Source organism: Heteronotia binoei, chromosome 10 (genome assembly GCF_032191835.1).
Source record: "Heteronotia binoei isolate CCM8104 ecotype False Entrance Well chromosome 10, APGP_CSIRO_Hbin_v1, whole genome shotgun sequence".
Lineage (NCBI taxonomy): Eukaryota > Metazoa > Chordata > Lepidosauria > Squamata > Gekkonidae > Heteronotia > Heteronotia binoei.
Window position 1 is genome coordinate 2,146,101 of NC_083232.1, and position 22,222 is coordinate 2,168,322.

The following is a 22,222-nucleotide window of genomic DNA, read 5'->3' on the forward strand; positions in this document are numbered from 1 at the left end:
ACAAGGGTCACTATGAAGAAGGCCATGGCAAAGCCCCCTCTAAGTCTCTTGCCTAGAAAACCCCGCGCGGTTGCCGGAAGTCGGCTGTAACCTTTAAAGGTGTTGGTATTGACCTTTGAAGCCCTATCTGATCGGGGGCACGCTTATCTATGGGACCGCCTTTCTTCACACGCTCCCCAGAGAGCACTGCGTTCAGGGACACAACATCTATTACCTGTTCCTGGACCAAGGGAGGCCAAGCTGTGTTCTACACAGGCCGGGGCCTTCTCTGTGGCAGCACCAGAAACGTGGAATGCCCTCCCGGAGGCCATAAGGGCCCTGCGGGATCTCTCCCAATTCCACAGGGCCTGTAAAACTGAATTATTCCGACAGGCCTTTAACATCTAAACCGGGAGAGGACTGCCACCTTACACTGCTGAGGAATTACGACCACTATGGGATCACTGTTAGGAAGGAAGATCCCGCCTTATTGTATATTGTAGGGGTGGCCAACGGTAGCTCTCCAGATGTTTTTTTTGTCTACAACTCCCATCAGCCCCAGCCAGCACGGCCAATTGGGGGAGGGACGGTGGCTCAGTGGTAGAGCATCTGCTTGGGAAGCAGAAGGTCCCAGGTTCAATCCCCAGCATCTCCAACTCAAAAAGGTCCAGGCAAGTAGGCGTGAAAAACCTCAGCTTGAGACCCTGGAGAGCCATGAATGGGGCTGTGGCTCAGTGGTAGAGCATCTGCTTCAGTTTGGTGTAGTGGTTAAGTCCCAGGTTCAATCCCCGGCATCTCCAACTAAAAAGGGTCCAGGCAAGTAGGCGTGAAAAACCTCAGCTTGAGACCCTGGAGAGCTGCTGCCGGTCTGAGTAGATAAGACTGACTTTAGAGAGGGACGGTGGCTCAGTGGTACAGCATCTGCTTGGTAAGCAGGAGGTCCCAGGTTCAGTCCCCAGCATCTCCAACTAAAAAGGGTCCAGGCAAGTAGGCGTGAAAAACCTCAGCTTGAGACCCTGGAGAGCCGCTGCCAGTCTGAGTAGACAATACTGACTTTGATGGACCGAGAGTCTGATTAAGTATAAGGCAGCTTCATATGTTCACAAGGAATGAAGGCAACTTTAAGGGAGGGATGGTAGCTCAGTGGTAGAGCATCTACTTGGTAAGCAGTAGGTCCCAGGTTCAATCCCCAGCATCTCCAACTAAAAAGGGTCCAGGCAAGTAGGCGTGACAAACCTCAGCTTGAGACCCTGGAGAGCCACTGCCAGTTCTGAGAAGACAATACTGACTTTGATGGACCAAGGGTCTGATTCAGTATAAGGCAGCTTCATATGTTCATATGTTGTTCATATGAGTTGTAGGCAAAAAAAACCAAACATCCAGAGAGCTACTGTTGGCCACCCCTGGTATATCGTATCTGAACAGCACCAAAAGATTTTTTAAAATATTTAATTGTATTTTATTATTTTCAATCTGTAATTGTGGATGTTCAACTGAACTGTTAGCTGCCCTGAGTCTGCTTGAGGAGAGGGTGGGTTAAAAATCTAAAGTAATAATAAATAATAACAAATGGCGCTTTACACACACAGGCTAAGTATTGAGCTAGAGATTTCTAAGATCTTGAGATACGAATTTAACAAAGTTGCAGAGACTTTTCTGTTGGGATTACAAATGGAAAAATTTCCAAAAGAAGATAGAACTTTAATCTGGTACTTGCTCTCAGCTGCTAGGATACTACATGCGCAGTTGTGGAAGCAAGAAAAAATACCAGAGAAATGGGATTGGATTGTAAAAGTTATGACATGGAGTGAAATGGACAAGTTAACAAGAACCTTAAGAGACTATGATTTAGAAGTATTTAAGATGGAGTGGAAAAAGTTCAGAAGATACGTAGAAAGAGTGGAAAATAAAAAGACATTGGACAATTTTTGATAATGACTAAGTACAAGAGGGAGGAGGATATTAATTTTGGTTCTTATTAATTGAGGGTACCTTTAATATTAAGATTTTAAGTAGATAACACCGGCGGGGGTCAAGTAACATGGGGGAGGGGCGGGTAGAAAGTAACATATGGGATAGATAAAAAAGTAATTATTAATGATGTAAGAAATTGAATTTATTACCATATGTTACCAATAAAATTGTTTGAAACAGTACTGAGTTTGGGCGTGGCGGACGGCGCTTCTTCACCTTCTCTTTGTATCCTTGCTCAGCCTTGTATCCTGATGCTGTACATGCTTCCTGCTTACGTATCACACATTCTAACATTTTGGGTTGGGGGGCTGATGGTGTGTGTGTGGCGACTTCTGGCAACCCCTATTGGAGGACCCTGATGTGCACAGAGCACTGTGCAAAGGCCTCTCACTGCATTCTCCAGAGCCGCGGCCTCCTGACACACTTTGAGGGCACCTTGCAGGTTGCCTAGCCTCTGTGGCCAGTGAAGAGAAGCCTGCCGTCGGCTTGCTCTGTGGAGCTACAGGAAGGGACTCCAGGCCACCGTGAGGCCCGCCAAGACGCTTTCCTCTTGGCCAGCAGAAGTCCTCCACCCCGGCCACCTTCGCCTGGGGCAGCAGGAGGCACAAAAGCTACAGTTCCTGCACCAGAGAACCTTTCAGGTCTTACCCAGATTGTAGAGGATGCAGGCCTGCTCGTATTTGATGTCCTCATGGGTCACCGCCTTGCCAGAGAAGATCTCTGTCCTACAAACAGAGAGAGTGGTTAGGGCGGAGGGCAAGAAGATGCTTGAAGACAAAGGGCTCAGAGCTGCCGCCCCACTCTAGGAACATAAGAGAAGCCATGTTGGATCAGGCCAATGTCCCATCCAGTCCAATACTCTGTGTCACACAGTGGCCAAAAAAACCAGGCGCCATCAGGTAGTCCATCAGTGGGGCCAGGACACTAGAAGCCCTCCCACTGTTGCCCCCCCAAGCGCTAAGAAGACAGAACATCACTGCCCCAGATAAAAAAGAGAAGCCATGTTGGATCAGGCCAATGGCCCATCCAGTCCAACACTCTGGGTCACACAGTGGCCAAAACAACCAGGCACCATCAGGAGGTCCAACAATGGGGCCAGGACACTAGAAGCCCTCCCATTGTTGCCCCCCCTCAAACACTAAGAAGACAGAACATCACTGCCCCAGATAAAAGAACATAAGAGAAGCCATGTTGGATCAGGCCAATGGCCCATCCAGTCCAACACTGTGGGTCACACAGTGGCCAAAAAAACCAGGTGCCATCAGGAGGTCCATCAGTGGGGCCGGGACACTAGAAGCCCTCCCACTGTGCCCGCCCCAAGCATCACTGCCTCAGACATAAGAACATAAGACAAGACATGTTGGATCAGGCCAATGGCCCATCCACTCCAACACTCTGGGTCACACAGTGGCCAAAAAAACCCAGGTGCCAACAGGAGGTCCACCACTGGTGGACCTAGAAGTCCTCACACTGTTGCCCTACACCACTGAACTACTCAGCTCAAACAAATGCTTATGGAGCATATGGAGCAGAAGTCCATCAGTGGCTATTAGCCAGAGCTTATTGTTGGAACTCTCTGTCTGGGGCAATGATGCTCTGTATTCTTGTGCTGGGGGCGGGGGGCACAGTGGAAGGGCTTCTAGCCACATTGGTGGACCTCTTGATGGCACTTGGATTTGGGGTTTTTTGGTCATTGTGTGACACGGAGTGTTGGACTCGATGGGCCATTGGCCTGATCCAACATGGCATCTCTTATGTTCTTATGTGACACAGAGTGTTGGACTGGATGGGCCATTGGCCTGATCCAGCATGGCTTCTCTTATGTTCTTATGTGACACAGAGTGTTGGACTGGATGGGCCACTGGCCTGATCCATCATGGCTTCTCTTATGTTCTTATGTGACACAGAGTGTTGGACTGGATGGGCCATTGGCCTGATCCAACAGGGCTTCTCGTATGTTCTTATGTGACACAGTGTTGGACTGGATGGGCCATTGGCCTGATCCAATAGGGCTTCTCTTATGTTTTTCTGTGACACAGAGTGTTGGACTGGATGGGCCATTGGCCTGATCCAACATGGCTTCTTAGGTTCTTATGTGACACAGAGTGTTGGACTGGAGGGGCCATTGGCCTGATCCAACAGGGCTTCTCTTATGTTCTTATGTGACACATAGCGGTCACTAGCTTGCATTCTTTGTTGTGTTATCCATTATCCATTATAGTGACCCTCTCTCGGATTGTATCCTAACCCTTGTATCCTGGACAGCGTCCTCCCAACACACCGTGCAGCAGCTGGCCAAAGAGGTCCCCCCACCTGTCTACCCCCGTGGGCCAAAGGGCTTCGGAGCAGAGTCCCCAGAAGGCCCCTCCCTCCACCCTCAGGCCTCCTCTCACCAGGTGATGGGGACGGCTGCCTCGTGCTCCGCCCCCATGGGGATGCGGCTCTGCAGGTAATGAAGCTGCCCAAAGTACTTCCGCAGGATGCTGCAGCCTTCAAAGTCCCTGGGCACGTTCACGGCATTCTGCAGAGGGAGAGAAGATGATGATGATATTGGATTTATACCCCACTTCATACTCTGAATCTCAAGAGTCTCAGAGAGGCTTACAATCTCCTTTATCTTCTTCCCCTACAACAGATGCCTTGTGAAGTGGGTGGGGCTGAGAGAACTCTCCCAGAAGCTGCCCTTTCAAGGACAACTCCAACGAGAGCTCTGGCTGACCAAGGCCATTCCAGCAGCTGCAAGCGGAGGAGTGGGGAATCAAACCTGGTTCTCCCAGATAAGAGTCCACTCACTTAACCACTATGGCTGACCCAAGGCCATTCCAGCAGCTGCAAGTGGAGGAGTGGGGAATCAAACTCGGTTCTCCCAGATAAGAGTCCGCACACTTAACCACTACACCAAACTGGCTCTCTATTAGAGCTATGGCTGACCCAAGGCCATTCCAGCAGCTGCAAGTGGAGGAGTGGGGAATCAAACCCGGTTCTCCCAGATAAGAGTCCGCACACTTAACCACTACACCAAACTGGCTCTCTATTAGAGCTATGGCTGACCCAAGGCCATTCCAGCGGCTGCAAGGGGAGGAGTGGGGAATCAAACCTCGTCCTCCCAGATAAGGAGGAAAACCCCCGAATTCAAAGGATGCCAGGAAGGAACAACGTCCCTGCGACAAGGACTCCTGAGGGGGCCATTAATGCACTTTGCTGCATTAAAAACCATCTGCAGGGAGAAGACTTTCTGCAAAAGTTTTCAGAGTGTGCTACACTCAGCAGGCAGAACGTTTGGCTTAGAGGCAAAGCCTAACAGTTCGGCCCCCCCTTCTCTCGCAGCAGCTCACAGATGGCTCCCCCCTCCCCTTGCATCCCAATTTTATTCATCTGGACAGGGGGCTGCTCCCCGGGGGTGGGGGGGCAGGACCACTCGCACCATCAGCAGAGGCTGGGCCAAGCTCACCTGCCTGAGCTGCTCCAGCTTCTTCAGCTCTTCGTTGTAATTCTCGGGATTCTCCCCATAGTTCTTCAGGACAAACTGGAGGGAAGAGGGAGGGGGGGGGAAGAGAGAAGAGTTATGGGTCACCTCTGGGGAATCTTGCACATGGGAGAAGAAGAGCTATGCCCCCGGTCCCACGTAAAGATGGTCTGCAGGCAGCCCAGCCCAGAACTGCCTTCTGGGCCTGAATCCAAATGCATCCCCCATCAGGGCACAGGAGCATTCCAATTTTGCAAGCAAAGAAGAGAGCTCTTCAGAGACTCCCTTTCGGACACCAGTCACCCTCCAAGCAGCAACAACTAGTTCAATTAATTCTTCCAAGTTTCCTCGTGGAAGCCGGCAGTGCAAGTTACGGTTTCAATAACTGCGCGTCAAGCATCGACATTTCGCAATAATCAAGCGTTTGTTCTTTAGTTAAAACTTGCTTTATTGTAAAACTCCATAGCTTGCTCCAAGGATGGATTCCTTGGAAGTAATGGCATACGTAGTGTTGGATAGTATCTTATAGGCAAACTTCAAAAGGCAGGGTTACGGATAACTTCAAAAGAATAACATACAGATGTAAATTGAGTTGAGAGTTCAAAGGCTACTCAATAGTATCTCTTTTATGTCTAAGGAATGTCAGCTAATGACATCATCTCCATTTCTCACACATTCTCTGAGAACCGATAAGACCTGGCTGTGTGAATCTGGGGGAGAGGCACTCTGCACCATTAATACAAGGTTACTCTAAACATCCTGGGTCCAGATGGATTTATTATACATTCAAAGGGGGGGAAAGAGAGAAGGGGGGAGAAGAAGAAAGGGGAAAGGACAAAGTTGACACTCTGCTTTAACTCTGGCCTGTTCCCTAGGTACATATAAAACCAGTACTCAGAAATAGCATGCTTGACACTGTGCATGTTACCAGAAGAAACTAAGAAAGTAAAACAGACAACAAGAGCTGCAGAAAGGAGAGAACCTTGACGCAGCATTGACAACTCTGGCCTGCAGTGTTCCCAAACTTGGGATCCACAGTACACATGAAACCCAGCCACTGTCCCAATAATGGATGCTGGGGGACAAGGTAGCAAATTTAAGAAAGCTATACCAAATTATTGCCGGTGGGATTTCCAGGGGATTTATATGAGCCAGCACCCACATTTCTATGGCATGTAACAACCACGGGGCCACCCTTAACAGATATTACAACCTACCTGCTCCCCTCTTTCCACAATGTTTAATTGCGTATATTCCAATACATTAGTTTCCTTAAGCCCTCACCTGGAGACCCAGGCTAGCCCAATCTCACCAGATCCCAGCAGCTATGCAGGCTTGGCCGGGGCTCGAATTTGGATGGGAGACCACTGAGGCATACCTGGGTTACGTTGCTGGGCAAGAGGCAGGAATACCTTGCAAGAGGCGGGCAGTGGCCAACCACCTGGGAAAAGCCTCTTGCCCTGAAAACCCAACAGGGGGGTTCAGCAAAAAAAAAAAAAAAGTCAGCGGAAAAAATGGTTTCCTTAAAATTAGATTGAGCACATCCAGGTTGCCTTTGTCTTGTAATTGGATTAAATTTAAAGTTACTAATTGCAAAGAGAAAGCAAGCTTTTAACTTCACACAGAGCCCCGAAGCGCCCTCTTGGGGATAACCGCGTATTTGGATATCTTCACAATTCTTATATCCAAGCGGGCAGCCGTGTTGGTCTGAAGCAGTTGAACAAAGCAGGAGTCAAGTTGCGCCTTTATGACCAACCAAGTTTTATTCCGAACGGAAGCTTTCGTGTGCTAAAAGCACACTTCTTCAGATGATCAGTAGTATAGTGGGCTACTATACCTGATCCCCTCGTCTGAAGAAGTGTCCTTTTGGCACACGAAAGCTTCCGTTCAAAATAAAACTTGGTTGGCCTTAAAGGTGCAACTTGACTTTTACAGTTCTTAGGTAAATTCCACACCAGACCTTGCCTGAATTCAGCCTTCACCAAAACGCCATTCCATGTTGCATAAAAATGACGCACACTGCAAGTGAGAGTCCACAAGCACTCTGCACCATTTAAGGCTGGAGAGCTCCAACGGCACCACCTGCTTCATAAGGGGGTCTCTCACAAGGCTGCTCTTAATTGTTCTAGGATGGCGTTCGAAGTACCTGTCAGATGTGGAACTTCAAACAGAGACGAATCATTTTGCAGCAAAATTAATCCATTTATTTGAGAACAATCAGTCTGGTTAGAAGCAAGTTGAGTTTGATAACTCTCAAGGCTATACCTTGGGCTTTTGTACATTTCAAAGAAGTAAAACAATAAAATCATTCTCACACTCTTGGAGACAGTTGACGCTTCCCATACTCCCTTATCTCCTTCCCCGGGAAGCCACCCCGCTGGTTACCTTGGGCATGTTAACTTCAAAGGCTCCAGAAGTTCTCTGTACCAAGTGTGAAATTCCTCTACTTGCGGTTAGAGGCACTTGGGTTTAGAGGCACATTGCTGTTCTCACGGTTAGTAGGGAACAGGGGTCATAGCAAGTTACAAAATGGGGTTAGTTATGTCAAGCAGTTACATCTATAGGCTATAACAGTAAGGTTAAGTTACACGTCTGACAGTACCAGGTGGTCCAGCCAAACCCCAATGGAACTCCTCCACAAGGTGCTCCAGGCTTCCTTTTCGCCCCTCCGTGAGATCTTCCCTTCCTCCACAAAGCATTTGTCCACAGCACTCGTCAGGTGGTTTCCAGTGGCTGTATACAACAGGGTGGCCACTCTGACAATCGTCCCCCCCCACACTCCACGCAGCCCCGCTGGACCCCACCTCGTGCTACATGGCTTGGGCCTTCTTGCCTGGATGCTGCTAGGAGAGCAACACAGGACCTCCCACCCACGAGCAGGCAGGGCTGGAGCACGCCCGGCCCTCAGCAGGCAACACAGAGAGCCTCATGCTGGGAATTCCAGCCTCACCCCCTTCTAGCTCCCTAAGAAAAGTAACAGGGGGAGCCAGTTTGGTGTAGTGGCTAAGTGTGCGGACTCTTATCTGGGAGAACCGGGTTTGATTCCCCACTCCTCCACTTGCAGCTGCTGGAATGGCCTTGGGTCAGCCAGAGCTCTAATAGAGTCAGTTTGGTGTAGTGATTAAGTGCACAGACTCTTATCTGGGAGAACCAGGTTTGATTCCCCACTCCTCCACTTGCATCTGCTGAGATGGCCTTAGATCAGCCATAGCTCTAATAGAGAGCCAGTTTGGTGTAGTGATTAAGTGCACAGACTCTTATCTGGGAGAACCAGGTTTGATTCCCCGCTCCTCCACTTGCACCTGCTGGAATGGCCTTGGGTCAGCCATAGCTCTAACAGAGAGCCAGTTTGGTGTAGTGATTAAGTGCATGGACTCTTATCTGGGAGAACCGGGTTTGATTCCCCACTCCTCCACTTGCACCTGCTGGAATGGCCTTGGGTCAGCCATAGCTCTAATAGAGAGCCAGTTGGGTGTAGTGGTGAAGTGTGCGGACTCTTATCTGGGAGAACCGGGTTTGATTCCCCACTCCTCCACTTGCACCTGCTGGAATGGCCTTGGGTCAGCCATAGCTCTGGCAGAGGTTGTCCTTGAAAGGGCAGCTGCTGTGAGAGTCCTCTCAGCCCCACCCACCTCACAGGGTGTCTGTTGTGGGGGGAGGAAAGTAAAGGAGATTCTGAGACTCTTCGGAGTGGAGGGCAGGATATAAATCCAATATCTCCTTCTTCATCATCATCCCTCCCCATTCTGAAGACTTGGGATGAGCAGCAGAGACGCTTACTGAAAAAGAGCAGAGCCATCGCTGGACAGAGCTGCAGTTGAACAAGCCACCCAGTGGGTGGATGTTTCTCTCCTGCTACCCAGACTGCCCTCTCCTGGTGAGCCGATGCAGACCTGACTTGCCCAGCAGAGGGGTCTTGGAGGTTGATGCACACAGGGTGACTTCGCCAACCAGAGGGGCCACAATGCAGCCCTTCCGTGAGAGGTAACCTTTCTGGAAGTAGGTGGAGCCAAGTGAGGCCAGACAGGAAATGGGGTTGGGCTTAGCACCGAAAGATCCTCTCTAGGTGGGCATCTCTGTCCTGGAAGTGCCCTTAATGTCAACCAGGCTTTCCAAAACACCCCATAACACCCTCCTGACCATTTACATGCATTGCTTGGAGTCCCAAACTCTCTAGACATGGGGAGGAATTCACTGAACTTCCTCTTCTCGCACAAATCACAGGGAATGGGAAGAAAATTCCTGCAGGACCTTCACAGTAGGGCGCTCAAGGGAAGAAGCTACAAATGGCTTTTCTACTCTGGAAAGCGGCCAAAGCCACAGTTCACTGCAGAGCTTCTGCAGCCTCCCAGGTCCTCTGGGCTTTTCCCCTCCTCGCTCCCTTCCCAGGCACCAGCAGGCTGGACCAGAACAGCCGGTCCTGCCTCATTCTTTGCTCACCACCAAAACTGGCACACTGCAGTTTGGAGCAAAGGCCTGGTGGACAGGAAAAGCAGCCCAAGCTGGCTCCTAGGCAGGCTGCCCATCCACACCATTCTGGATTGGCAAGGAACATCATCATCATGCTTATTCTGACGACACGAGAACAACCCTGCTGGAGCAGACCAGTAAGGGTCCATCTGCACATCACACAATGGGCAACCAGTTCCTCTGGAGGGCCCACAACAGGGCAGAGAGGCTGAGGCCTTCCCCTGAGAAGAACATCAGAAGAGCCCTGCTGGATCAGACCAGTGAGGGTCCATCTAGTCCAGCCTCCTGTCTCACACAGTGGCCAGCCAGTTCCTCTGGAGGGCCAACAACAGGGCGGAGAGGCTGAGACCTTCCCCTGAGAAGAACATCAGAAGAGCCCTGCTGGATCAGACCAGTGAGGGTTCCTCTAGTCCAGCCTTCTGTCTCACACAGTGGCCAACCAGTTCCTCTGGAGGGCCAGCAACAGGGCAGAGCGGCTGAAGCCTTCCCCTGAGAAGAACCTCAGAAGAGCCCTGCTGGATCAGACCAGTGAGGGTCCATCTAGTCCAGCCTCCTCTCTCCCACAGTGGCCAGTCAGTTCCTCTGGAGGGCCAACAACAGGGCAGAGAAGCCAAGGCCTTCCCAATAAGCATATCAGAAGATCCCTGCTAGATCAGACCAATGAACACCCATCTAGGCCAGCATCTTGTCTCACAAAGAGGCTAACCAGTTCCTCTGGGGGGCCAAAAATGGGGTAGAGAGGCAAGAAGAACCCTGGATCAGACCAGTGGTCCATCTCAGGTGGTGGCCAACCACTTCCTCTGGAGAGCCAACAACAGGGCAAAGAGGCCAAGGTCTTCCCCTGAGAAGAACATCAGAAGAGTCCTGCTGGATCAGACCTCTGTGCCCTGTTGTTAGCTGGCCAGTGAAACTAGCTGGCCAGGGTGTGAGAGAAGATGCTGGATTAGATGGACCCTCACTGGTCTGACCCAGCAGGGGTCTTCTGATGATCTTAGGGATGGAACAGCAAAGCCAACAACAGTGAATTATCTTGTGCATGAGGAGGAGGAGGAGGACTATGCACGAGTCTGAGAATCCCCCAGGTCCATTCACAAACACTGGCTTGCCATTAAGTTTTAACTAAGCTGCTTAGCTGTGCTGAGGACTGGCGCAAGGCAGCCTCAGAGGGGAAGTTCTCTGTCTCTCTCTCTCTCTCTCTGCCTAGCTGCCAGTGCGCCACAAATGACTTAACTGAGAATGCACAAGCAAACAAGTGAGTTACTGTTGGAAAGTCACTTTTGTGAATTTCATAGCAAAGCTCCAAAAAGCTGCCAGGCCAGAATAGGCTGATGAGAAGGAGGGGGTGAAACAAATAGCAGACGAGCTCCTGAACCTCAGAATAGGCTGCCTAAGCACAGGTGACATCATCCCCACCTTGGTCAGCTTCTCCTGGATTAAAGAAAAGCCTTTTGTCTGCATCTCTGCATCAAGATAGCAGCTTGGCAGTTTAATAGAGCAGGGCTTAGGTCACGGGTGTCAAACATGTGGCCCGGGGGCTGATCCAGGTCCCCGGAGGGCTCCTATCAGGCCCCCAAGTGACTGCCTGTAATCAGCTTCTTTCTCCGTCTCTCTTGCTTCCTTCTGCGTAACAGCTTGCCTTGCAAGGCTTGTTCAATCACACAGGAGCTACAAAGCAAAACCTGTATTTTCTCCATTGACCGCAGCTCCTCTCTTGGGGAGGAAGGGGGGGGGGGAGGCAGAGCTTGCCTTGCCAGTCTCTCTCAATCGCAGAGCTACTGAGCTAAGCCTCTCTTCCTTCTGTTGGCTGAGGCTCCTCTCCCTCCTGGTCCCCTGAGGAAGGGAATGAAAGAGCCGGAGCTTCTTTTGCCCAGTTCCCTGGATCCCATGGGAGAAATACAAAGAAAGCACCTTCAGTTTTAAGCATGTTTTAAGTTTCTTTAAAAAAAAAATCTTTAATTGCATTTGTCTGTGTCCTTTATAAAGTTTATCTCTCTGCTACATAATCTTAAATAGGTACACACACGGCCCGGCCCGACAAGGTCTCATTTATGTCAGATCCGGTCCTCATAACAAAATGAGTTCAACACCCCTGGCTTAGGGTGTAGAGGAAGGAAGTCATCCTCTATCCAAGCCCCAGGATCCAGCACGCTGTGCCAAACAAAGCATTCAAGCATCCACACTCCCAAAGAGACAACAAGAGCCATTTGTGGGGCATCTTCTATCACAGGGGTGCCCAAACTGCAACTCGGGAGCCATATGCGGCTCTTTTACACACATTGTGTGGCTCTAGAAGCCCCCACCACCCTGCCAGCCAGTTTGGAAAAGACATTTGTTTCCATAAATTACTTCTCCAAGCCAAGCCGGCCGGCAGCTTGGAGAATGCATTTAAAGTTAAAGTTGCTTTCTTTCCATCTCTCCCTCCCTCCTCCATCTATCTGCCTTCCTTCCTTCCTGTCTTGCGGCTTTCAAACCCCTGATGTTTATTCTATGTGGCTCTTACATTAAGCAAGTTTGATCAGCCCTATTCTATCACAGCACACAAGTGCTGGAAATGGAGGTGAAGTCCACCAGTGTGTTGGGGTTTTCCATTATGTCGAGATGTTCAATGACCCTGCGGAGAGAGAGAGGCGTTCTTTGGTCTCTTGCAGAACAGCGCAACTGCGGGTCACAAAATCGATGGGCAGAAGATACGAGCAAGATGAAGTCCTTCGCACAGCACATCATTAACTTGTGACACGACAAATCTGTTACGTTTACAAGACTCTTTTGGCTGCCGGAGTCCAACACAGCTGCCTTCCTGTAATTAACTTATGGAATTTACTGTCACAGGAGATACTGTTGGCCACTATCTTGGATGGTTTTTTAAAGGGATAAACTCATGGAGGTTAATATCATCAATTGCTATTTGCCATAAGAGCGAAATGAAACCTCCGCGGTCCAAAGAAAAAAGCCTTCCCTAACAACAGCCCCATGGCGTGGAGTGGTAACTCTGCTCATGACTTGAGTTTGATCCCAGTGGAAGCTGGGTTTTCAGGTAGCCAGCTCGAGGTTGACTCAGCCTTCCATCGTCGGTAAAATGAGTACCCAGCTTGCAGGGGGTAAAGTGCAGATGACTGGGGAAGGCAAAGGCAAACCATCCCAAAAGAAGCCTGCCATAAAAACGTGGTGATGTGATGTCACCCCATGAGTCGGTGACGACTTGGTGCTTGCACAGGGGACTGCCTTGACCACAATAGATAACTGTGAGATAGGATCACGGAACAGATCATCCTAGTGGGAGAAAGTGGAGAGTTTCAGCTCACTCCACAGATATCCCACAACACATTGTACCAAAATACCTGATTCTGCTAGCTTTTCTTCAGAGGAGCTAACAGCAGCCTCATTCTATCCTTCTTTATGCAGACTTAAAGGCCTTCAATTTCAGCAGGATTGACTTGGGAATAAGTCAGATCAAATGCCTACAGCCTTAACCGTTCTCCTTGGGTCTGAAGAAGCCCACTTCTTTAAGCCTTTCCTCTCCCACAAGAATCCACACCCGCTGCTCAGCTCTCCTCCAAACTCTCTCTGGTCTTCCTGCATCGCGCTTTCGAAAATGGAAGGACCATAAATAGGAAACCCAAACACCATTAAGGAGGGGGGAGCTGACACCACACCTGCGCCATTTCTGCCAAATCTCTCTTTCTCTCTCTCTCTCAAAGAGGCTGCAGACATCCGCAACCGTGACAACATCAAAAAAGGATGCGGGGTGAGATGAGCAAGGTCCCAAAGACAGGGACCTCACCAACTGCCCCCTCGATCAGAAAGACAGAAGAAGAAGACGAAGATTTATATTCCGCCCTCCACTCATATGAACATATGAAGCTGCCTTATACTGAATCAGACCCTTGGTCCATCAAAGTCAGTATTGTCTTCTCAGACTGGCAGCGGCTCTCCAGGGTCTCAGAGCGGCTCACAATCTCCTTTCCCTTCCTCCCCCACAACAGACACCCTGTGAGGTGGGTGGGGCTGAGAGGGCTCTCCCAGAAGCTGCCCTTTCAAGGACAACCTCTGCAAGAGCTATGGCTGACCCAAGGCCATTCCAGCAACTGCAAATGGAGGAGTGGGGAATCAAACCTGGTTCTCCCACATAAGAGATCATAAATCATAAAATCATAGAGTTGGAAGGGACCTTTAGGGTCATCTGGTCCAACCCCCTGCACAATGCAGGAAACTCACAAACACCTCCCCCTAAATTCACAGGATCTGCATTGCTGTCAGATGGTCATCTAGCCTCTGTTTAAAAACCTCCAAGGAAGGAGAGCCCACCACCTCCCAAGGAGGAAGCCTGTTCCACTGAGGAACTGCTCTGTCGGGAGGTTCTTCCTAAAGTTGAGCCGGAAACTCTCTTGATTTAATTTCCACCCATTGTTTGTGGTCCTACCTTTCGAGGCCACAGAAAACAAGAGCCCGCACACTTAACCATTACAGCAAACTGGCCCTCTGCTCTTGTAACCGACACCTCTTCCCACAGTGTATCGCCCAAAGGCTTCACAAAATCAAGCCGTCCCTTCTCTGCAAAACCCGCAAGAGCAGTGGCTCCAGCCTTATGTGATCGTTGGGCAGGGAGACTGATAGGAAAGCATGCACAGAAGAGGAAAGAAGGAGAAGCTGGAGCCAGGGAGGCACGAAAGATAAGAAGAGGAGTGAACACAGAGGGGTGATGTCATGTGTCATTCCTGGAGCAGAGGCAGGAAGTAATCCCACAGAAGATGCTGAGTAAGCAGGGGGTGAGTAAGCAGTTCCAAGACCAAGAGACACCCCTCCCCTCCTTCCAACTACTCCCAACTTCCCCCTCCACCGGCCGCCCCATCCCATGTTCTCTTCTCATCCCATGATCCCTTGGCCCAGGCAAACCCTTTGGACACGTGGCCCAGGACTCACATCTCTTAAAAAGCACCTCTCCTGCTATGCCCCACTGCAACATCTGGGCTCCATTGAACCAAGTCTGCTCAAGGCGAAGAAGATAGGCAGCTGCCTGTACCAGATCGCTCTATCGAGGCTCCCATTTTGGGGAACGGCCTGCCTGAATTGTTCAGGAACAGCACGCGCATAAAACGCAGCTGAGGCTTTTACAAAGGGCCAAGATCAGCAGTTTACGGCACCGCTTTCTGTGTGCAATTCTTGCTTTCACCACGCCGTTTTCTAATTTCCTACATCGTTTCTTACGCCGTGCCTTACGCTGTTTTATTGCATTGTTTCCTGGCCTTGCGTTCCGCTCTTATTACAACGTTTATTCTGTGCTTCGTACGTTCCCTATGATGTTGCTCAAGTTTGTAGACACCCCTGAGGCTCAGTAATTACAAATGAAAAATAGTAAAAAGAAATAAATAAAAGAATGATTTCTCAAAACTGTTTCAGGAGACACCGCAGCAAGCATACTTACTGCAGGCAGAATAACCCAATATTCCACAAACGGTTGGGAATGTAGGTCTTCTTCCAACTGCATCTCTTCCACAAAAGTGCAAACAGAGATCTTCGCATAAAAGTCCGGAGTATGTCGCTGGTTATAAGGCACAAAGATCTGGGGACGCTTGTGCAACACTTAGTCTTAGAAAAAGACTAAACAGAGGCTCTTCCCAAACCAGAGTGAGATGTTCAGGCATGCAGACACAACATGAACACATGAAGCTGCCTTTCAGTGAAGCAGACCCTCAGTCCATCAAGTAGGGTTGCCAGCCTCCAGGTGGGGCCTGGAGATCCCTCACTTTTACAACTGATGTGAAGCTGGCAGAGATCAACTCCCCTGGAGAAAATGGGTGGACTCTAGGGCACAGTGCCGTGCTGAGGTTTCCTCCCCTCCCTAAACCCCGCCATCTCACGGCTCCACCCCCAAAGTCTCCAGGTATTTCCCTACACAGAACTGACAACCCTACGATCAGTATTGTCTACTCAGACTGGCAGCTGCTGTCCACGGTCTTGGGCAGAAAAAGGTCTCTCCCATCATCTCCTGCCTGGTCCTTTTCACAGGTGATGCCACGTACTGAAGCCGGGATCTTCAACATACCAAGCAAAGACTTTTTATCACTGAGCCATGGCCCCTCCCAAGCAGATTTAGTCATGTACATATAGAATCATGGAGTTGGAAGGGACCTCCAGGGTCATAAGAACATAAGAGAAGCCATGTTGGATCAGGCCAATAGCCCATCCAGTCCAACACTCTGTGTCACACAGTGGCCAAATTTTATATATACACACACACGCACTGTGGCTAATAGCCACTAATGGACCTCTGCCCCATATTTTTATCCAATCCCGTCTTGAAGCCGGCTATGCTTGTAGCCGCCACCACCTCCTGTGGCAGTGAATTCCACATGTTAATCACCCTTTGGGTGGAGAAGTACTTCCTTTTATCTGTTTTAACCTGACTGCTCAGTAATTTCATTGAATGCCCATGAGTTCTTGTACTGTGAGAAAGGGAGAAAAGGACTTCTTTCTCTACTTTCTCCATCCCATGCATAATCTTGTAAACCCTGCAGTCGATGTTTCTCCAAGCTAAAGAGCCCCAAGTGTTTCAACTTTTCTTCATAGGGAAAGTGTTCCCAAACCTTTAATCCTTCTAGTTGCCCTTTTCTGGGCTTTTTCCAATGCTGTAATATCCTTTTTGAGGTGTGGTGACCAGAATTGTACACAGTATTCCAAATGAGACCGCACCATCGATTTATACAGGGGCATTATGATACTGGCTGATTTGTTTTCAATTCCCTTCCTAATAATCCTCAGCATGGCGTTGGCCTTTTTTTATTGCAATCGCACACTGTCTTGACATTTTCAGTGAGTTATCTACCACGACCCCAAGATCTCTCTCTTGGTCAGTCTCTGCCAGTTCACACCCCATCAACTTGTATTTGTAGCTGGGATTCTTGGCCCCAAAGTGCATTACTTTGCACTTGGCCACATTGAACCTCATCTGCCACGTTGGCACCCCCACTCACCAGCCTCAACAGATCCCTTTGGAGTGCCTCACAATCCTCTCTGGTTCTCACCACCCTGAACAATTTAGTGTCATCTACAAACTTGGCCACTTCACTGCATTTCAGCCTTCTGGGGTCACAGAAAACAATTCCACACCATGCTCTATAGGACAGCCCTTCAAATACTTGAAGGTGGTGATCATATCACCTCTCAGCTGCCTCCTCTCCAGGCTAAACATCTCCAGCTCCTCAACCTTTCTTCATAGTACTTGGTCTCCAGACCCCTCACCATCTTTGTCGCCCTCCTCTGGACCCGTTCCAGCTTGTCTACATTCTTCTTAAAATGTGGTGCCCAAAACTGAACAGGTGAGGTCTATGTGACACTGAATCAGACTGTGTGACACTGAATCATATCCTTGGCTCATCAAGGTCAGTACTTCATTCTGTATTTTTGTGTACGTGTGCATGTGTATTCACGCCTGGAAGTCATGGCGACTTCCAGCAACCCCTACTGGGGCATGGAGAACATTCAGAGGGGTGGCTTGATGCAGCCTGCCACTGCCTCCCACTCCTGGTATTCCAAGGAAGTCTCCCATCCAAGCACTTGCCAGGGTCAGCCCTGCTTAGCTTCTAAGACTGGGCTGGCCTCGGCCATCAGGGTCAGTCTTGTCCACTCAGACTGGCAGCAGCTCTCCAGGGTCTCAGATGGAGGGAGGTCTTTCACATCACCTCCTACCGTGTCGTTTTTACCTGGCGGTGCTCCAGGGACCTTCTGCATACCAAACAGACACTCCCCCACTGAGCCACGGCCCCTTCCATAAACCATAAGCCATGACCATGTGCATCTGCCTTCCACTGCATCACATCCTTGGCCCTTCCAAGTCAATCTTGTCTACTCAGACTCCAGGGTCTCAGGTGGAAGTCTTTCACAAACACCTACTCCCTAGTTCTTTTAATTGGAGATGCTCCCAGGGACTGAACCTGGAATCTTCTGCCCGCAAAGCAGATAAACATATAAAGCTGCCTTACGCTGAATCAAGTTATCGGTCCACCCAGGTCAGTCTTGCCTCCTCAGACCGGTGGCAACTCTCCAGGGTCTTAGGCAGAGGCGCTCCACATTCTGCACTGCCTGGTCTTTTTAACTGGAGATGCTAGCAGGGGTCGAAGCTGGGACTTTCTGCAAGCCAAGCAGGGTCTCTAACTTTAAACTCTCCGAGCAGCTTTTGATTTGGTGGCCCGAAAGCAAGATCAGGTCTTAGAAAAGAGCAACGCCAGAGGGCTATAGCTCCCCCCTGCAACGCTGCCAAGTGAAGGCTGAAGGGTGTGCTCATACAGGGCCAACCCCAGGGATGCCATCCTCCAGGTGGGGCCTGGGGACCCCCTGGAACTACAGCTCATCTCCAGCCTACAGAGATCAGCTCCCCTGCAGGAAATGGCAGCTTTGGAGGGGGGAGGGCCTCTGTAACACTGTACTCCACTGAAGTCTCTCCCCTCCTGAACCCCAGCTAAGGATCATAGAATCATAGAGTTGGGAAGGACCTCAAGGGTCATCTAGTCCAACCCCCTGCACAATGCAGGAAACTCACAAACACTTCCCCCTAAATTCACAGAATGCCAGCCTCCAGGTAGGGTCCTGGAGAAAACAGTGTAATAACGATTGTACAAGAAGATAGAAGATGAAGAAGATATTGGATTAATATCCCGCTCTCCACTCCGAAGAGTCTCAGAGCGGCTCACAATCTCCTTTACCTTCCTCCCCCACAACAGACACCCTGTGAGGTGGGTGGGGCTGGAGAGGGCCCTCACAGCAGTTGCCCTTTCAAGGACAACCTCTGCCAGAGCTATGGCTGACCCAAGGCCATGCTAGCAGGTGCAAGTGGAGGAGTGGGGAATCAAACCTGGTTCTCCCAGATAAGAGTCCACACACTTAACCACTACACCAAACTGGCTCTCCAAATGCTTAAACTCAATAGTTATTATATAAAAAGTAAAGGTAGTCCCCTGTGCAAGCACCAGTCGTTTCTGACTCTGGGGTGACGTTGCTTTCACAACGTTTTCACGGCAAACTTTTTACGGGGTGGTTTGCCACTGCCTTCCCCAGTCATCTACACTTTCCCCCCAGCAAGCTGGGGACTCCTTTGACCAACCTCGGAAGGATGGAAGGCTGAGTCAACCTGGAGCCAGCTACCTGAACCAGCTTCCGCTGGAATTGAACACGGGTCGTGAGCAGAGGGCTCCGACTGCAGTACTGCAGCTTTACCATTCTGTATATTAATATCCCAGTACGTAGTAACACGTTGACTTTCACAATATTAAGTAGGCAATATACAATCATAACACCGATTACTAAGCAACGATGCAGAGAGTCCACAATAAAGAGTCAAGCTCTGTACCTGTGCAGTATCCAAGAAAGTGCTACACAGCCTCATTCATACCAATCGAAGACTGTTATGCTGGCAAAATTTTCTTCAGCAAAGATGCCATGTTTCAACAAAGATACAGTGTGACACACTCTCATTTTTTAGGCATGTTTCGATAGCCTTCGTATGACACACCTATTTCCAATATCTGGACCCAACGCTCAAAGAAATTACAGCGCGTTAGTCTGCTAGCCAGTTTCTCAGGCGGCATTGGTGGTTCTCCAGTCAATGGTTCCATATATTGGAAATAAGTGCGCCAGTCTTCAATTGGTATGAACGAGACTGTGTAGCACCTCCTTGGACAGAGCTTCACTCTTTATTGTGGACTCTCTGCGTCATTGCTTAACAATCAGTGTTACAATTATATTGCTTACTTAATATTGTGAAAGTCAATACTATGTATTTCTCTCTCTCTCTCTCGGCTTGACTTCGCGAACGAAGATTTAAGAAGGGTGCAGTAGTCCACGTCTGCTGCAGGCTCGCTGGTGGCTGACAAGACCAATGCGGGACAGGCAGGTCCGGCCACAGTGGCTGCAGGGAAAAGTCTGATTTGGGGTTGGTGCTGTAGCAGTACGATTCTTCCTCAATCTCCTTTTGTCCTCAAGACCAGCTATGCGTGCGTTCTCAAAGGAAGAGACAGCCTGGTGGATGGTGTGCCTCCATGCTTTGCGATCTGAGGCTAGGTCAGACCACTGGTGATGGTTGATGTGACAGGTGCCAAGGGATTTCTTCAAGGAGTCCTTGTACCTCTTCTTTGGTGCCCCTCTATTTCGATGGCCGGTGGAGAGTTCGCCATACAGGGCAATCTTGGGAAGGCGGTGGTTTTCCATCCTGGAGATATGCCCTGCCCAGCGCAGCTGCGTCTTCAACAGCAATGCCTATGTATTATTACTACTATGTATTACTACTATGTATTATTATTACTATGTATTATTCACATATTATTCACACTAATATTGTGAAAGTCAATCACACTATGTATTATTATACATATATCCAATAACGGTTGAGTTTAAGCATTTGCTTGTACAATTGTTATTACATGGTTTTCTCCAGACTTAACCTTACTGTGTTTTCCCGTTGGTTGCCAAGCCTCCAGCTGCGGCCTGGGGATCCCCTGGAATCGCAGCTCATCTTTGGACTACAGCTGGCTTGCAGGAAATGGCTGCTTTGGAAGGGGGACTGTATTCCACGGAAGTCGCTCCCCTCCTGAACCCCAGCCAAGGATGCCAGCAGCCTCCAGGCGGGGCCCGGGGACCCCCTGGAACTACAGCTCATCTCCAGCCTACAGAGAGCAGCTCCCCTGCAGGAGATGGCAGCTTTGGAGGGGGGGCTCTGCGGCCTTCTCCCCCTCCCCAGTCTCCAGGAGCTCCCTGGCCTGGAGTTGGCAAGCCCTGCCCGCCCCTTGGCCCCGCCCCCTGCCCGCCCGGCCCCGCCCCCTCGCACCTTCTTGACGGCCTGGGGGAAGCCGAACTCCCCGGCCTCCTTCAGGTCCAGCCAGATCATGGGCATGCGCGGCACGGCCTCCATCGCCGCCGCACCGCAGGCAGGCAGGCCCCGCCGCCGCCCGAGCACAAGCCAACGGCCTCCTCCGCCTCACACGCCAGCTTCCGGCTCTCCGCTCCCTCGCCCGCCGGAAGCCAGGCGCTTTCCTGCCGCGCGGCCCGATGGGAAATGGAGTCCCTGCCCTTCCAAGGGCGGGTCTCCGGGGCGGAGTCCCGGATGGCGCGCGGCCGCGCCCCCCAGCCTTAAGGCCACGCCCCAGGGCCGTCTAGGAAGGGGGCTTTTGACTTGGAGGTGCGCGTGCGCGGACCTAGGGAGGAAGGAGGCAAGAGGCACCTTTTAGACCAACTCGTTTTTATTGAGAACGGCGCTTTCGTGTGCTCTTAAGCCCACTTCCTCAGAGGAGGAATCCAGCACAGGGAGCAGAGCCCTACAGAGCTGAGCAGAGACCTACAGAGCTGGCAGGCAGTGGCCCAGAATGCAACATGGCGCAGATTTCAGAACCAATGACAGTGAAGTAGAATGGGGAGGGACGGTGGCTCAGTGGTAGAGCATCTGCTTGGGAAGCAGAAGGTCCCAGGTTCAATCCCTGGCATCTCCAAAAAAGGGTCCAGGCAAATAGGTGTGAAAAACCTCCGCTTGAGACCCTGGAGAGCCGCTGCCAGTCTGAGAAGACAATACTGACTTTGATGGACCCAGGGGCTGATTCAGTATAAGGCAGCTTCATATGTTCATATATGTTCATAATTATCTGGTAGGCAGGGGTTGAGAAGGTAAGATGGCAGAATAGTACAATAGACCTTTGATCTGAGTAGCATGAGCATGCGCAAGCAACAAAACAGCAGGATGCAGTAAAATTAACCAACTGAAGAAACCTTTGATCTGAGTAGCATGAGCATGCGCAAGCAACAAAACAGCAGGATGTAGTAAAATTAACCAGTTGAGCAAACCTTTGATCTGAGTAGCATGAGCATGCGCAGGCAACAAAACAGCAGGATGCAGTAAAATTAACCAACTGAAGAAACCTTTGATCTGAGTAGCATGAGCATGCGCAAGCAACAAAACAGCAGTAAATAGTGAAATTAATGAATTGAGCAAACCTTTGATCTGAGTAGCATGAGCATGCGCAGGCAACAAAACAGCAGGATGCAGTAAAATTAACCAACTGAAGAAACCTTTGATCTGAGTAGCATGAGCATGCGCAAGCAACAAAACAGCAGGATGTAGTAAAATTAACCAGTTGAGCAAACCTTTGATCTGAGTAGCATGAGCATGCGCAGGCAACAAAACAGCAGGATGCAGTAAAATTAACCAACTGAAGAAACCTTTGATCTGAGTAGCATGAGCATGCGCAAGCAACAAAACAGCAGGATGTAGTAAAATTAACCAGTTGAGCAAACCTTTGATCTGAGTAGCATGAGCATGCGCAGGCAACAAAACAGCAGGATGCAGTAAAATTA

The 22,222-nt window shown here is 50.0% G+C and overlaps 1 protein-coding gene across 1 annotated transcript in view; it reads right to left on the reverse strand.

Moving 5' to 3' along the window:
* The window catches only part of PTPN23 (protein tyrosine phosphatase non-receptor type 23), a 71,788-nt gene extending 50,987 nt beyond the window's left edge, over window positions 1-20,801 (reverse strand). The window contains 4 exon segments of the mRNA XM_060247890.1: window positions 2,602-2,678; window positions 4,347-4,474; window positions 5,405-5,479; window positions 20,706-20,801. Coding sequence (XP_060103873.1) covers window positions 2,602-2,678; window positions 4,347-4,474; window positions 5,405-5,479; window positions 20,706-20,789 — 364 coding nt within the window. The 5' untranslated portion in view covers window positions 20,790-20,801.
* Window positions 20,802-22,222: the final 1,421 nt, after the last annotated feature.